This window comes from Talpa occidentalis, unplaced genomic scaffold (assembly GCF_014898055.3).
Source record: "Talpa occidentalis isolate TD23 unplaced genomic scaffold, MPIMG_talOcc4v2.1, whole genome shotgun sequence".
Lineage (NCBI taxonomy): Eukaryota > Metazoa > Chordata > Mammalia > Eulipotyphla > Talpidae > Talpa > Talpa occidentalis.
Genome location: NW_026555331.1, coordinates 101034648 through 101052257, shown reverse-complemented (window position 1 = coordinate 101052257; position 17610 = coordinate 101034648). Strand labels below are relative to the sequence as shown.

Sequence of the window (17610 nt, the reverse complement as noted above, 5' to 3'; positions counted from 1 at the left end):
TAAAATACCTTGTTGGAATTCTGTTAATTTACATGTAAAATGTTTTTTGGTATTAAGGTTTTTTTGTTTCAAGAATATAAGCGGGCTTTTTTTTTTTAATTTTAAGGAACTATATGTTGCCTATTATATCTTTGGGTGGCATTGTGAGAGGTTTTCTTTTTTTTGGTTTGGCCTTTATCAGTCTCTGATCAATATTACATGCATAGCAAGTTCACCTCTAAAATAGGTGAGCACTATTATAATAACCATTGCTAATAAACTACATTAGAATTTCTTCTTGAGAAGTATTCAGTTCACTTAAGGAATACTTGAATTTTTTTTTGTACCTGCTGTGGGGAATAGTACAATGAACCCCAAAATTCCAATAAGCTAAAAAATATTCACATGAAGTATAAAATCTAGTGGCTAAGAGAGACCAGTGAAATTTTATGTAGTCAATTAAGTGTTCTGATCTAAATATTAAAAATTAGGCTTTGTTGTTACAATAGTAGCTGTAATTAAACATGCTTTTACTGGTAGGCCCTATTCAAAGGGAATTCATGTCAAAATTTCACTATCAAAAACCATAACTTTCATTCACAACTAGGTGTTAACCTTATTTAAAATGAGAGGAAAAAAGCTCATTGCCAGACAAACCTTGCTATAAATTTCAAACTGAAATAAGTAGGCAAAGTAAAATCTTAAAAGATGCCACTTAATATTCTTTTCTCTAAGAAATTGCTTCAAGTTTAATATGAAATTACCATCAAAATTTATTTGGTGTGTTCTTAATGGTTCATTGTGTCCTGGGGACCAGAAAACATTTTCAAGATTGCAAATCCTTCAGATTTTGCACAAGGAGGAAACATGACAAGGTGATGGTGTGTATGTGACAAACATGCAGCTTTTTCCCCAACCTCAGGAACCAGGTGGCTGTGGCTTTGAGCACTTTGCTGGGTCTCTCTACTTCTTGGTTAGCCAGAGAAAGTGAGCTTAGAGTCAGAGATTATGGGAGAGGCCAGGAGAGAATCCCACTGTGTATGATTTCTTTGGTGCCTCTCTCCCTCTTCTGCAGTCCAGTACCCCAGTTCCTTTTCTTTTTTTTTTTTTTTTTTTGGCTCTTTCCATCACGGTTGCTTGGTGATTTTAAAATATAGTCCTGCCCTTGCTAATAACTTAGGGAACTCAAAATTTGTTAATTTTGTCTCTCCTTCCTGATAGGTGCTGGATAGTTTACTAGTACAGTATGGCGTGGTGGAAAGCTGTGAGCAAGGTACATGTCTTCTCAATTGCTTTTAAATTTGTAAAAGGAAGAAAGTAGAAAGTAAACTAATTATCTTTTTCTGTTACTAATTATCTTTTTCTGTTCGTTTTTTTCTTTTTCTAGTGAACACTGACTCGGAAACTGCAGTGGTAAATGTAACCTATTCCAGTAAGGACCAAGCTAGACAGTAAGCAGTTTGAAACTTTTTATCTATCTGTAATAACTAGGTTAAGTTGAGTAACATATTTTGGGTAGAAGAAATAAACTATTTTTTGCTAAGTATGTCCTTGTTCATTAAGTTTGCGTATTTAATAAGAATCTTCATTGGTTCAAGTTTTATTACATTTTAAATGTACCTTTTAAACCAATAATGGAGTGCTAAACTATGAAGCTTGATTTCATCCTTTTTGCAAAAAACTCCAGGCTTGGGTGTTTTTGCAAACTTACATAGACTTTTTTCTTGTTAGTATGATATATACCTTCTTGGTATTTTGTCCAAAGCTGGTAAGTTGGTTCTCTTTCAAACTAAGTGTTAAATGTTAAATCTTTCTGCTGCTTCTATGTATTTTTTGCTTGTTTATTTAATGATTACTTTTGTCATATAGAAGTGTGCACATTGAACCATTATTGTTTATTTTTAGATGGATAGAAAAAGTATATTCCAGTACAGTCGATAGGCAGTACTTTATAGGTCAGTCTCCCCTATTAAAGGATCATCCTTAAAGCTTGGGAATGATTTAATGAGTGACTGAGTATTGGGGAGACACAGTGAGGGTCCCATAGTTACTACTTTTGACAGACCTGCTCAGAACACAGACATGGAGCAATAATGGTCTATGAGGTATTCAGCATCTAAGCATGATGCTGAGTCTCAGAGCATGGAAGGTTGACCATCTTCAGATAGGGTGTAGCTGGAAACAGACTGTTCTCTGGAAAGGTGACCATGCTGGCTGACCCTGAGCCCCAAAGGGAAAGGTGAAATTAGCTACAAGAGTGGGACTTCAGCTAGGATACCAAAGTCACTGATCAAGGGATTATGAAAAGAAGGTATGGGCAGGAAGGCAATGGAAATTTACCTGATATCAATGTATTTTAGAAATTGGTAATATTCTCATGGTTAAAAAAATTTTAAGGTGTAAAAGAGGTATATCTTTATGTACCTATATCTATCTGTCTATATCTATCTAGATGTATCGATACAGATATCAATAGATAGATAGATATAGATATATAGTGCAAATCTTCCTTCCAATATGATCCCAGTTACCACATTCTCTTCCTTGGAGATAACCACCTGAAAGGCAGATACATGCATGTATTTCCCCTCGTTTTTTACAGAAACATGAATTTTTGTAGTGGCATAGAATTTAGTTGTATGCTTATAGAATGACTATTATTAGTCCCAAGTTGGATATTTAGGATGTTTAAGTTTCTGCAGTTGTGAGCAGTGCTGTGGTAAATCGCTTTTGCTTATGTTATTTTGCACATGTGTGGTATAGCTATAGGTTAAATTTCAAGTAGACTTACTGGGTCAAGATTATGTACATTTTACAATTTTGTTAGATAGTGGAATCTAACTTTGTTAGATTCGTAGAACTTCAACTGGCTTAAATTCCCATCTGCTTTTTGTGAGATTCCATTTCTCTCTATTTTCCTAACATGGGGCTTTATCAATTTTGCTAATATAGTAGGTGGAAAATAGTATCTAATCAATGTTAATTTCATTCTTTCTCGTATGTGAGGCATGAGATTCACTTTTAATGTCTTAATATTGGATTTTAATTATGTTTGAAAATACTCTATTTTTCTTTGGATATACCATTAAAATTTTAATTTAATGAGGTTTTTGAACATTAGAAATTGTGATGAGTTATAAAGCAAACTGACTTGTTATTAACTTCATTCTACAACCATATGAAAGAAGATGAACAGAAAAATTTTATGTTTTAAACCCCCAGTAGATTGGGGTATAAAAGTGAGGGCAGTGAGAAAGCAAAGACTTTGTCTTACATAATCAATATCTCATAGGGTTAGCTCTTTGTTATAGGGAAAATATGGGCTAATATGCTAAACCTAATGATAACTGGAAATTATATGAGGCCTGTCTTAATAGTCTTCTTTGAAAAAATGTGAGGTGACATAAAGGAAATGCTTAATTTAATAGTTATAATTTTATGGGAGAATGTATGTTGGAGATAGAATCTACATAGCTTTGGAGAGACATACAGTGAACTTTTGTAGGGACACATTGGCATTTCATATCCATCCTTCCCTTTAAAAAAAATTCCAAAGTTGGGCCTCCTTGGTGGCACAAGGGGTTAAGCACCGCATTATAAAGCAATCTGCAGCCTCTGCAGCATGAGTTCTATCCCCCGGCTGGCCAGAGAGAAACCCACATGGCGAAGCAGACCTCTCCTGTCTCGCCCGCTGCTCCCCTCAGCAGTGTGTTTTAGTCTGTCTGCCTGTTCTGTTCCCCACTCTCTCCATTGGATCATCTCACCCCCCACATCTTTGGCCTATATCTCAGCTCTTGTGTGCATAAATAAATAAATCTTTTAAAAAAAAAATCCAAAGAACGCACCAAGAGTACAAGCACAAGAAGGGTGGATGGCCTATTCAAGGCATAATACTGCTGGAAGTATCTTTTAACATGACAGCAAGCTGAACTTTTTTATTTTAAAGATTTATTTATTTATGCATACATGAACTGGGGTATAGGCTACAGGTGTGTGTGGGGGGGGGGTGGTGAGAGGATTCACCAGAGACAGAGTGGGGAACAGAACAGGCAGACTGACTGAAATACACTGCTGAGGGGAGCAGCAGGTAAGTCAGGAGAGGTCTGCTGTGCCCTGTGGGTATCTCCCTGGCTGGTGATCGAACTCCTGCTGCAGTGGCAGCGGACAGCTTCATAGTTTGTGTCTTAACCCCTTGCGCCACCAGGGAGGCCCACAAGCTGAATTTTTATTTCTAAAAGCACTTTTTAGTGATTGTTACACCTTGGCAGTCTCCTGTTAATCCCCAGGAGGGAATAAAAGCCTTTTAGGAAGGTGTGATTTATCTAATTAGATAATCTAAACAAATCAATAGGACATATTATTTAGGAAAATAGTCATCATGACCCTTATAATGAGTCAGTTAACATTTATTGAGTCCCAACTATTGACCAAAAGTATCCAATGAATAAAGATAAAGTCCCCATTCTCCCTTCATTGATGATGAAAGAGCTTTTGGAGATGTGACCACCTGATTTTATTTCATGCCCAAATCAAGTTGAATTAAAGGAATACTGAAGTTTCTCCCCTCGCCACCCAAGAACTAGAGAGCAAAGTAAATTAGGAAATGATAGATTATTCAAAGAAAATTTAATAAACTTAGAGTACAAAATGAGTTTCATGGTGTAATGTTAGGAAAATTAAAGTTTTCTAGTAAGGTTTTTTTTTTTTTTTTAACATGGAGTACAATCTCACTCTGTAACAATTAACTCTGAGAGGCATTAGAAAGTAGTGGGAAACGTGTGGACCCTGCCATCAGGCAGCACTCTGTAACCTTAATATCTCTGAGCTTATTTTTGCCAATACAAAATGAGAATTGACAAGAAACAAATATATTTGTGCATATATACACATATTTAGGAAATGGTCTTATCAAATGATTTGGCACAAAGTCACCCAGTTGATAGTAAACTGGTTATTCTACCCACTGGCTCTGGGCTAGCTTGAATTGGGGGAAGGCTGGTGCCTTCTCCAGGACTTGCTCCACTGAGTCCTGCAAGCCTGCTCTGTGGTCTCCAGCATGACTGGCAGCTGCTAAAGTAACCTGATTTCTCCATACCCTTTCCTTGGCAAGCCATCCAAACTGTACATCTTGAAGTAGTTGATAAGGGATGATACTTTAGTTTATTTCTTTCTTCAGCATCAGTTGTTTAGGAGTCTGTGTTAACTGGGTTGTGCTTGTGAAGGTGTGAATAAAACATAAAGGCTAAGAGGATACATTCTAGAGTCTAATTACACTTTTCTAGATGTGACATTTGTCAAGTTAATCTGTCTACAGATGGAACTACTTTTCCATCTGTAAAATGGGGAATAATACAGCCCTTAGCTTATGAGTCTGTTGAGAAACTAAGATAATGTTTTCAAAATACTTCTCAATACCTAAAATGTAGTAAGGGGGCTTCCCCTAGCGCAAGGAGTTAAGCACCACACTATGAAGCAATCCACAGCCTCTGCAGCATGAGTTTGATCCCCGGCCAGCCAGGGAGCAACCCACATGGCACAGCAGACCTCTCCTGTCTCGCCTGCTGCTCCCCTCAGCAGTGTATTTCAGTAGATCCGTCTGTTCTGCTCCTAACTGTCTTTGGTGAATTCTCTCACCCCCTGTAACTCTGGCCTGTACCCCAGTTCTTGAATGCATAAATAAATAAATCTTTAAAAAAGAAAAAAAAAAAGGTAGTAAGATCTCCAAAGTTAGCAGCACTTAAGCATTTTCCCAACATTTTTTAATTGATAATACTGTATTTTGCATGTGCTTCAGTTCAGATGACTGACCACTGATATTCAGGAGTTAGGGATCTAGTTTAAAGCTTTTTTGATTGCTTCTTTTTTTTTTTTTAGAGAGATTTATTTATATAAGAACTGGGGTACAGTCCAGAGGCATGGGAGGGTGAGAGAATTCACCAGAGACAGAGTGGGGAGCAGAACAGGCAGACGACTGAAAACACTGCTGAGGGGAGCAGTGGGTGAGACAGGAGAGGTCTGCTGTGCCATGTGGGTATCTCCCTGGCTGGCGGGGAATAGAACCCATGCTGCAAAGGCTGCGGACAGCTTCACAGCGCTGCGCTCAACCCACTGTGCCACCAGGGAGGCCTGATTGCTTCTTTTTGTAACTAAAATCTGTTAACACCACTTCTAAGGGGATAATGACTTCTCTATGAAGCTGTATCTCTAAGACAGAATATAACATGGAAATTCCTGCCACCTTGTGGCTAAGAAACATCAAAAGGTACACACATTACTAGGAAATACATATGCTTTTTAAACCTTAAATCACTAATTTATTAAAATAATTATACAATTAATAAAAATAATGAAAATCATTAAAACAGAATTATGTTAGTATTTCTTGTTCCTTAGAGAAAGACATGTTTGGGTCTTTGGAATGCCTAGTTCCTTCAGTCTTCCAGGACCAAGTCAGATGTTATTCAGATTTATAATATCTGACTAAAAAAAATGACATTTTAGAGTATGGGGCACTTAGTTCTTATGCTTTGCTTTCTTTAATATTATTTCTGATGTTTGTTAAGGTATAGGAATATTTATATTTTGAAGCTATCAGTGCAGATCCTTTTCTAGCAGTTAGAAGACCCAACAAAGTCATAGTTGGGGGTGTTTGAAACAGCATAGGAAATTCACCCTTAAACTTTAAAATTTATGTAAATAGAAGATTATGGAGAAGGAAATAACAGATAAAGCAGTGAGACAAAGGAATTCCTTGCCATTCAGAGTTAGCCACTGTTAAACATGCCATGGAGTCTTACTGACTTTGTTCCATGCATCATCACTTTTTAATTATTTATTTGTTTTTTCATATTTCAGAGAAGAGGCATTAAGGTTTCATGCCAAAACTTATTTACAAGCATGTCTAGTATGCTGAGTTTTGAATTTATCAGAGATTTCACTTCTTAAAATACTCCTCTTCATGTATGTTTCATGGATATGAAAACATCTTATTTCTTTTTTTTCTTTTTTTAAGATTTATTTATTTATACAAGCACTAGGTACAGTCAGAAGTGCGGGAGGGTGAGAGAATTCACCAGGCGGGGAACAGAACAGGCAGACCGACGAAGTACACTGCTGAGGAGAGCAGCGGGCGCGGCAGGAGAGGTCTGCGCGCCATGTGGGACCTTCGCCGGTGGCCAGGGATGGAATCGGCACTGCAGAGGCTGTGGGCAGCTTTGCAGCCCAGCACTTGACCGCTACGCCACCGGGGAGGCCCGAAAACATCTTATTTCTTAAGTAGTTGGTGCCTCACGATAAAGGGCCAGCAGATCCAGAACCAAAGTACATGGTCCTACAGTTAGTAACCACCCTTGTTTTCCACTGAAAATGACAAAATCTTGCTTGGTGTTCTCCTACAGACCAAATGCTGGTCACAGCACAGTGCAGCTGGAAGCTGTGAAAGACCTGGAGGCCAAGTGGGGCACTACACCAAGTCCTCTCCCTTTTAATGACCTGTTCCCTCTGTGTGCTGTAACTCTTTAAGTTACAAAGTTCATCCTGTGGAGTTTTGTGGTTTATCTTTCCATTAACTATATTTGTACAGTTTGTAATCTCTCTGCAGTATTTTGTTCCTATCACAGTCTATATATATCCATACCTACTTCACATCCATATAGACTGTTTCCAGTATTTTATTTTAGAATCAGGTTAGACATAATGAAGTTCTTTGTAGGTAAATATTTGGACTTTGTACATGATTATTAAGTTAAGATGGATCCCTGCAAGTGATATTATCAGGCATTCAGTAATTACTACTAAATTGTATTCTCAACCTCTTATTCTTGGTACAAGGAGAAAACAGACTTGTCCAATATCTCGGTAATGTGTAAACCTCATTTTGTTAGAACCCATGTGATACATACAGCAGTTAGGTCTGGGAATAAGAAAAAGGAGCTTAGTCATGCAATTTTAGAGTTGAAAAGAATTGTAAATATTCAGTTTTGTAGGCATGTTAATGCCTGGCAAGGAAATGACCTCTCAACGGTTGCATGCCTACTTACTGCTCAAATTGGACTTGAATTCTGGTCTCTAGGCCATCTTCTTTTTTAGCCCTCACATCTGTGTGTAACCTTGGGTCAGTTTGATTTCTTTGTCTCATTTCTTCTTTGCCCCTACCTTGTCATGGAGTTATACCGCTTAAGTTTAACTACTCTCTCAGCATCCTTTCAGCTGAAACTGTGAAGTACCCAATAAATTTCTTAAGAATACAATTAAGTGCTACCAATTAGTAAAACGACTCAGCATCTTCCTAATGGTTCTTAAAAATGGTGTCAGAGCCATCAAGTAATGCTGGGAAACAGGACTCTCTGAGTTATACAAATGTTGGATAAACATTTTTGTGTTGATTGGATTCATGTTTTGAATAGTTACAATTGCTCATCATACAGCTTGCATATACAGTAGTTTAATGAAAATATGTTTTTCCCATGAATTCAGCAAACCACCAAATGACACAGCTGAATATTAAGCTTTATGCCTAGAAAAGTTTCAGTGGTTGACTGAGAATTCAGAAATGTAGAATCTTTCGTTATGAGAGAGCCATGACTTGCAGTGCTGTACATTTTCAACTGTGTCCAATTATGGAGCACTGTGGCTTGAGGGGTCAGGATCTCTAACTGCTTAGTTGGCAGTTAGAGCCTGGGACACAGTATGTGCTGTCTTCTCTTTGACAAACAACCTGAGTTTGGAGCTTTGGGGGTCTAGACTCTGCACTGGGTACAGGAGCACCAGGCTATTTGACCTCCTGAATGAGACAATCTTATCCCCTCAAAGAAATGTCTTTTTGGGCCTCCCTGGTGGCACAGCGGTTGATCGCTAGGCTGTGAAGTTGCCCGCAGCCTCTGCAGCGTCGGTTCAATCCCTGGCCGCCAGCGAGGGTCCCACATGGCGCGCAGACCTCTCCTGCTGCTCCCCTCAGCAGTGTACTTCATCAGTCTGCCTGTTCTGCTCCCCGCTCTGGCTCTGGTGAACTCTCTCACCCTCCCACGCTCTGACTGTACCCAGTGCTTGTATAAATAAATAAATCTTAAAAAAAGAAAAAAGAAATGTCTTTTCAAAACAGCACAATGAAGTTTGCAAGTTATAGTTTATGCCAATGCCAAGTGGAATGCGTGGTTTCTTGGGACACATGTGATTTTATTTAGATAGCGTCAGAATACATAGAAGCATTAAAGACATACATGTTTATCTGTTTATCCCCATAGAGAAGGATGTCTGTTGTGTCTGCCTGTTTGTCTCTCTCAATCAAGAAACAAGTTGTTTACCCTTTTTGTGTAACATTCCTAACAGTTCCACAGTCAAAATTTACTTACTCTCTTCTGAACCTGGCAATAATCAGTTTAATAGTGAGAAAGGAGAGTGTGGTGAAATGTATTGACTTTAATGTCTGTAGTCTAGTTGATTTCTTCATTGGCTTCAGCTTTCTTTTTTTAAAGACCGTTCAATGATCTCTTTATCCTGGCCTTTGAAAGAAAATTGAAAGTTGTTTTTAATGAATATTTCACTCACTGAAAAGTTTGCAATTCAAAACTTCTATAATGAATAAACATCATCAGTATTAATAAATTTCAGCTTTATTTCCTTTAGAAATACCAAATATTTTAGGGGTTTTTTGGTGTATTTTTTTTTGGGGGGGGGACCCTCGCTGGTGGCCGGGGAATGAACCGGCGCTGCAGAGGCTGCGGGCAGCCTCGTAGCCCAGCGTTCAACCGCTGCGCCACCAGGGGAGGCCCGGGTCTTAATCTACATTTCCCTTAAGAAAAATGGAAGAGGGAGGAACCAAGGAGCAGTATGTTAAATTATCAGGACACTGGTAAAATAAGTCGTGCTATGTACCATGCTGCGAGACTTAAGAGAAAAATGCCCTCTGACATAGAAATCACATGGAGATACTCTAAGATACAGTGTGTTTGGGGAAAAAGCACGCTACAAGCTGTGTATATCATCCCAGTTTTGTTTTTAAATATGGCACTAAACATGTACACATGTGCAAACATGGAAAGGACTGGTTTATTTGCAGAGGTTAACAGTGATTCTAAGAAGGGTCTTAGAGTTGATGATAGTAACAGAAATTTCTTGTTACTTTCGTATTTCTGTATCGCTGAGATCTTTTATGAGTTCATTCATGTCCTAGGAATGTGGGACAGCAATGTAGTGGGACTGAAATGAGCAAAGATAGCACAATTCTGCTTTCTCAGGTTGTCAGCCTATCTTGGCTGGTTGCCTTGGCCTGCCTTCCAAGCCCATGCCCTTCTGTGCTCTTTGATGCTAGGACCATCTTTCTTCCCCTCCACCCCCCCACCCCTTCCCATCTAAGTGGAAAATTGAAATATCGTCAAATAAGGAAAGTAGAATGTGAACCAAAAATGACTACTCTGAGCAGCTAGGGAGAGATTTTTTTTGTTTCCCTGCCTGAGCTGAACTCAGGGCCTGTTTGGAACAGAATCTGAGCAAAGTATCTGAGAAACCCTGTAACCCCAGGGGAAGTGAGGGACCTTTATTTTTCATTTTGTGGTGTATTGGGACACATGTGCTATTAAAGTTTATGTGTACTTTTGACATCTTGGTCATAATCTTCTTTATTAATTTTTTATTCACTTCTCCCTTTTAAAATAGGTAAGTAAGGTAGACCACAGTGGTTTGGAGGAATCTTACATATGTAATAAGTAAACAGTGAGAAAGTACAAAACAAGTGCCCTCGTGTACTTATTTATGTAGGATTTGCAAGCAGGCAAAATTAATCTTTGGTGTTGGAAGTCTAGGGGAGGGGCATTTACTGGAAGGAGGTACTGGCGGGACTTCTGGGATACTGCTGTATTCTAATTCTAGATCTGGGTATTCATGTTACTGTGTGAAAAGTTTGAGATGTTTGCTTAAGATTTGAGTACTTTTCCATAATAAGGTTCAAAAATGAAAAAAAAGTAAAGCTCTTCTCCAAGTAAATGGATAAGGTAGGAAATGGCTTCATTTTTTTGTTTGTATACTACTGCCCTGCCTCTGTGCTCCAACTCAGGTCATCAACTCTACCAGGTCAGGGGCTGCTGTTTTCTCAGGAACTAGCTCATAATAGGTGCTGAGAATTTATTGAGTAATTGATCATCCTGAGTACTAAATTCTACCAATCTCCATAAGTGGCTCAAAGATTTTTATCCTTTGATTCTTAAAATGTTTTAATTACTTGTATTTTTAAGAGGGTGCAATGAATGTGGGGTGTGTGTGTGTGTGTGTGTGTGTGTGTGTGTGTGTATATATATATATATATATGGGTGGTATATATTTCTAATGTTTTTTTTTTTTTTTCTCCTGTCCTTATTTGGAAAGACTAGGCAGGATGAAAACTTCTCATGCTGTTTGGGTTACTCCTAAGCTGTCCCAACCTCGTGGGTTATAGCTTAAGCAAAAGTTTAGCAAAAATTTTTCCTTTTTATTTTTCATTGGTAGATGACAAATGTGTCCTTTGGAAATTTGATGTTTTTTTTTCTTTGAGTGTGTGCTTGAAAGGCAAATTTAGGGAAGGAGGGGTTTGTTGTATGTTCTGGGTTTGCTTTGTGTTCAGAGACTTTATTCAGAAAATTTAGAGTCAACATAATCCCGAGTGGAAAAGGAGATGGATATTGTTTGGCTGAAGATTTATTATACAGTTCTTCCCACACCCTGTTCCCTGTCCACTTACAGAGCATTAGACAAACTGAATGGATTCCAACTGGAGAGCTTCACATTGAAAGTGGCCTACATCCCTGATGAGGCGTCTGCCCAGCCGACCCCCTTGCAGCAGCCCCGGGGTCGCCGTGGGTTTGGGCAGAGAGGCTCATCGAGGCAGGGGTCTCCGGGATCCGTATCCAAGCAGAAGCCCTGCGACTTGCCTCTGCGGCTGCTGGTGCCCACCCAATTTGTTGGAGCCATTATAGGAAAAGAAGGTGCCACCATTCGGAATATCACCAAACAAACCCAGTCTAAGTGAGTATTCCTGAGGTCAAGCTGGTTACTGTCTTCCCCCTTGAATCTTAGTAAGAGTATGTTGTTCTGGTACTTGGTGTCCTTCTGAACATGGTTATGATCCTTTCTTGTACAGTACTTGGGAATCCGGAAGAACCTTGTGATTTGATATCTTAGTGTTCATTTTATATAAATCTGGGGTTAAACTTTAATTTCAAAGGGAACCTCAAATTTTCACACGTGAATGGAAAACAGGTGATACCTAATCCACTTCTGATGACGGAGGCTCTGGTGAACAAAAGGGCAGCTTCTAGGTTGTTCTCTACTTCCCCTACCTTCGGTGATACCTGCCTTCAGTGTTTTTGGAAGTAATTGTCTGGGTCCAATAGAGAGGTAGTTTTTCAGTCCTGATAGTTTATGGTCCCAATTTAGTCCATGTTAAGCCACATAGTTACAAATGACCTTTTCTTTGGGATGCTGTTTGATAGTTTTAATTTGCAGATTTTTAAAAAAAGATTTTATTTATACAAGAGCTGGGGTATAGGCCAGAGGTACTGTAGGGTGAGACGATTCACCAGAGAAAAAGTAGGGAGCAGAACAGGCAGATGGAGCAAAAGCACTGCTGAGGGGAGCAGCGGGTGAGACAGGAGAGGTCTGCCGTGCCATGTGGGAATCTCCCTGGCCGGCCAGGAATTGAACCTGCGCTGCACAGGCTGCCGACAGCTTCACAGCACTGCGGTCAACCCGCTGCGTCACCGGGGAGGCTCCTAATATGCAGATTTTAAGGAGCTAACTTTTCAGGAGCAGAAAGTAGTTACCATTTGCCTGATATGTAAAAGGCTTGTAGATTTGCCAAATGAGTGAAATGACTCTATGTAAATTATATTAATGCCTTTAAACATATCTAAGATGCATTGTCACTGTATATGCTCCAGGGCCATTATATGAGTAGTTTTGGTTCATTAATCATCCTGTTAATGCTGTATGTGGATATTTTGACTTAAAGAAGTTTGGTAATGAATTTACCCTCCCCTCGTTCTGTGAGGGGCTACCAGGCACATCTCTGGAACTGCTGCTGCCATGTTTCCTGAAGAACTGTAAGTGCACTAGGGAGAAGAGGCTGTGTACAAACTTCTTTTGTGTCGTTTCTTATAAAAGGGTGGGGGAAATGGTCTTGGAATTATTTTGCGTTTTGAGTTTAAGATGATTTTATGTGGCTCAAAGAATTAAACAGCATCTTTCTGGAAACTGGAACTATAGTGCAAGGTATACCTTGTTTGTTTGTTTTTTAATATTTTTTCCTTTTTAAAATTATTTATATATACTTTACATCATTGTTCATTTTTTCTACAATGTTTGCTTTCTTTACTCAGGTGTAGTTCCTGTAGAATTTCCACCACCAATTCACCCGTGCTCCATCTCCATAGTCCCTTGTGCTCTTCCTGTCCTCGTTTTAATCTTCTCCTTCCTCCCCTGCAGAATGTGTCTGATTTATAGTTGTCTATTTTTGTTGTGTTTTTTATTATTTTATTATAACTGATCTCTTATTCAGTTCCCCTATATTCCTCCTGTAAGTGAAACCGTCGATATTTTTCTTTTTCCTTCTGGCTTATTTCACTGAGCATAATCCCAAGGTATACCTTGTTTATGAGGATATCCATATTCACTATAGGCATCAGACCTGAATTGAACTGACTCATTTCTTACTTACATGGAAACAAAGGAATTGTTTTCAGGGGTGGCTGAGTGCCCACTTTGCCTGGGGTGTGAGGCTGACCTGCCTTCCCTGCTTTGAAGCAGTTATTAGGTGCCGGTTACCTTTGCACAAAATCAGTGGCCTTAACCTCATGATAAAGGGGTGGAGGAAAGAGTTGAAACATAGTCCAGATCATTTTAATTTTAAATTTACCTGGTTTTAATCAAAATTTAAAGTCTTTCTTCCCTTGATCACTTATTACCTGCAGAAACTAATTATTAAATGTTTTCCCCTCCTTTTTACATGGCAGATTACAGCTGTTTCTTTTAACACTACTTATTTCCTTGTCAGAAGAAAGAACGTCTGTGATTTAAATGGAATTGTTTGTTTTATTTAAGGCAGGAAGATGGAGGATAGAGGATGGAGAGGGAAGGGAAGTAGTTTTTGTTATATCCGATGATTCATTTGTAAAGCTCTGCCAGTGGATTTTAATTAACTCTTGCTATTGAAACTAGTCATTATCAGATCCTCAGTTTCTGGAACGGCCTCAGAGGGCTACCTAATCTGTAAAACAACACTCCCTTCTCTCAGAGGATGAGAATTTAGTAATCCTTAACACGGTAAATCAGATGTAGGGAATTCAACACGTTATCTACTAGAAGATAAGCAATTCTTACACTGAGATGGAAAGGTGGTTCATGAGATGGGACTTGCTGTCTCAGACATGTTAGTTATTTCTAGATAGCCCTTATTGTCTCATTTCTTTATTGTCCTATTTTTTTCATATTTGTAAAAATCACTGGATATACTCATGGGTTTGTCTTTGACTATTCTGTTTCATTTATCTTTGTGTCTCACTCTCTTCCAAACAAATTCAAGACATGGATGTGGCCTTAATTGCTGTCTCTCTTAAAATTGGGTGAATTGATTCCTTCCACTTTATACTTCTCTTTCAAAAAATAGCGATTTTATTGCTTTTCCATGTTTTTCAGCATAAACATGTTTGTAGCTAGAACTCATCTATCTGGGATTTTGATATGAGTCCGTTTGGAGAAGAATAAAAGCTCTACTACATTGATACTTCTAATCCATAAACACATGTACTGCATTTATTTATCAATCTATCAACATTAGCTAGCTTTCACCATGCAAATCCTGTATGTTTCCCCCCTAAATTTATAACTAAGTAATTTAAAAAATCACTAGAATCAAATTTTTAGAACCTTTCATGTTCACAGAATATTGGACTTACTGTAGAGTTCTCATTTATTCCCTCTCCTAAACTTAGTTTCCTTTATTGTTAACAACTTGTGTTAATGTTGTACAGTGTTACAAGTAATAAATCTGGACACAGTGTTTTAAAGTCTAGTTTGCATTAGGGATCACTCTATTGTACAGGTCCATGGATTTTGATAAATGCATAATGTCATATATTCTTCATTACTGTATCAAATAGAATAATTTCACCACTCTAAAATTCCCCTGTGCTTCACCTAGTTGTTTTTAGAGTGGCCTGATTAAATTCTTGAATAGTAAATTATTTCATAATGCCCTTATTTTTATTTTATTGAAATAACTTTGATTTACAAAAGGTAACATTGGTTTACAACACTGCGTATGACTTAGGGGTACAGGTTCACACATCTTGAATGTATGCGTCCCTGCCATGCTCATCGCCGCCCATCCCGTAACCGCCACCAGTTACGTGGGCCTCCTGCCTCCCATCACCTCCTGGCCACGGTTCTAGAGTTTGTTTTGGTTTAGCTATGGCTGTTGCCTTTGTTTTGTTTCTTTACATTCCACATATGAGTGAAATCATTCTTTCTCCTTCTGACAATTTAATAATTGGCCTTATTTTTGGGGAAGCCCCATCTCTGCAGTTTTGAACCAAATATTTAAGAAAATGAAATCAAAACCTTGGTTTCAATAGCTTGAAGTGGTCCATCTCATAGCTGCGAGTTATATAACTATCTTCTAGTGTTTGGCCAGAGGGACTAACAAGTACTTATTTTTCCCTAACACACACTTCTTTTGATAGTTGATTTTCTCACCTGTACCTTCTAAACAACAGCAGTTATTCTGCATTTAATTAAAAGTGTACAAGTATGTAAATAAAGGATGGTATTAAGTTGGGGGTGCATTGGGTCATTGGAAAAGTCATGATGTGTTTTTTGTTTTACGACAACCGAGTATCTTCATAGCACTTGTTTTCAATAACAGCCATAGTTTTGAAAGAGAAGGCCTATCATAATATGTATTTTCATGTAAGATCAAGCACCTCTTCTGTTTATATCCATAATTTTACCACTTTTTAAAAACATCTGTATGCTATGTATATACTGCTATTACCTCTTCCAGGTGCACATTTAACGATAATTCCCATTTTCTACTGCTACAGATAGTGCTTCCACAAACACCCTCAGGCCAGTGTTTTCAGCCAGTGGTGATACGCCCTCCCCCACCCCAGTGTACATCTGGCAATACCAGGAGACATTTTTGTTTGTCACGACTGGAGAGGGAGGTGCTGCTGGTATCTAGTATAGTCTAGGGATACTGCTAAACACCCTACGATGTGGACAGCCTCCTCAACAAAGAATTAATCTGGTCCAAAATGTCAGTAGTGCCAAGGGTGAGAACCACCATCTTCACCTACTAGTGAGTCGTCATGTAGGAGATTGTACAAGAAGTAGAATTCTTGAGTCAAAAAGAGGAGGTAAGCATTTTAGCTTCAACAGGTCCTGCCAGTTTGTTCTATACTCCCACCAAAAGCCTAGGTGTGTCCTGTTACCCATTTTCTTGCCAGTACTTACCAGTCAAAATATTTGCAGGTCTGGAAGTAAATACATCTTGTTTTCATCAGTGTGTATGTGTTTATTGGCCATTTGCTTTTAAGTAACTGCTATCTCCTTGGTTCCGCTCCTGTCCCTGTTTGTTGGGAACTTCCTCTGTTGAGGAAGCAAAATGTAGAGCAGAGCCTCGAAAAAGGCAACAGACAAGGGAAATCTTGTGTGATGAATAATGTGAGGATGCTGTGGAGAATGTAGAATTTAACTTGGTTTGGTGATTCCAGCTCCAGTCGTCTTGGCATGCGTTCCCGTTCCCATGTGTTTTAAAGAAGTCTTCGTATGAACTCAGGCGCTTTTGACATGAGATGCTCGTTCTGTAGCATCTGAAAGGAAGCCTCAAGCACAGAAAGCTTGGGCACAATGAAAAGATGGCCCTCCTTGGCTGGAAGAAGAAGTATGCTCCCGGAATAAAAGTTTGTCGCTAGGCATGCATTTGACAGTTGCTCAACACTGTGCTCTTGAGGGAAGTGAGTCACCTGCTCTGCCCAGAAGTCCTCTCACTTCAAAGTGGATAATCACAGAATCTATTCCGAATAGATACTTACAGCTCTCGTTTCCTCTCTCCCTGTGTCCACCATAAGAATTGATGTCCACCGTAAAGAGAATGCAGGTGCTGCTGAGAAATCCATTACTATCCTTTCTACCCCTGAAGGCACCTCTGCGGCTTGTAAATCTATTCTGGAGATTATGCATAAGGAAGCTCAAGATATAAAATTGTGAGTAAAAGGAATTAACCTGTGAAGATGTTGATGGCCATGCTCTGTAATTTTGACTTTCTATGACACAATTCTTGGGAATTACCACAAACAAAGGGAAGAGCTGTCCTGGAGAGCTATAGTGGTGGGCATTATTTATTTGGTTGTAAAGCTTAAGTCTTTTAAATATTTCATTCATTTTTGGGATATGGGGTGAGTGGTGTTCATGGGATATTCCATCTGTAGAAGGCAGCAAAAGGGGGGCATAGGAAGCCCACCCAATGTCCCGGAAGTGCCCCGGGATTTACCCAAGGCATAGTCCCCCAGTTCTCACTCTTTGACTCAGAACTAATTGGACCACTGTTCTTAGCATCTGCTCAGCCCCACCCTGCAGCAACAGGGAGCATGGAGGTGAAGAGAA

The 17610-nt window shown here is 39.0% G+C and overlaps 1 protein-coding gene across 2 annotated transcripts in view; it reads left to right on the top strand.

Moving 5' to 3' along the window:
- Positions 1 to 17610, top strand: part of IGF2BP3 (insulin like growth factor 2 mRNA binding protein 3) — a 121206-nt gene that overhangs the window by 77576 nt on the left and 26020 nt on the right. For both annotated transcript variants that reach the window (XM_054692423.1, XM_037509124.2), the window contains exons 4-7: positions 1201 to 1252; positions 1367 to 1430; positions 11692 to 11973; positions 17076 to 17210. In XM_054692423.1, coding sequence (XP_054548398.1) covers positions 1201 to 1252; positions 1367 to 1430; positions 11692 to 11973; positions 17076 to 17210 — 533 coding nt within the window. The remainder of the gene's footprint in view (positions 1 to 1200; positions 1253 to 1366; positions 1431 to 11691; positions 11974 to 17075; positions 17211 to 17610) is intronic.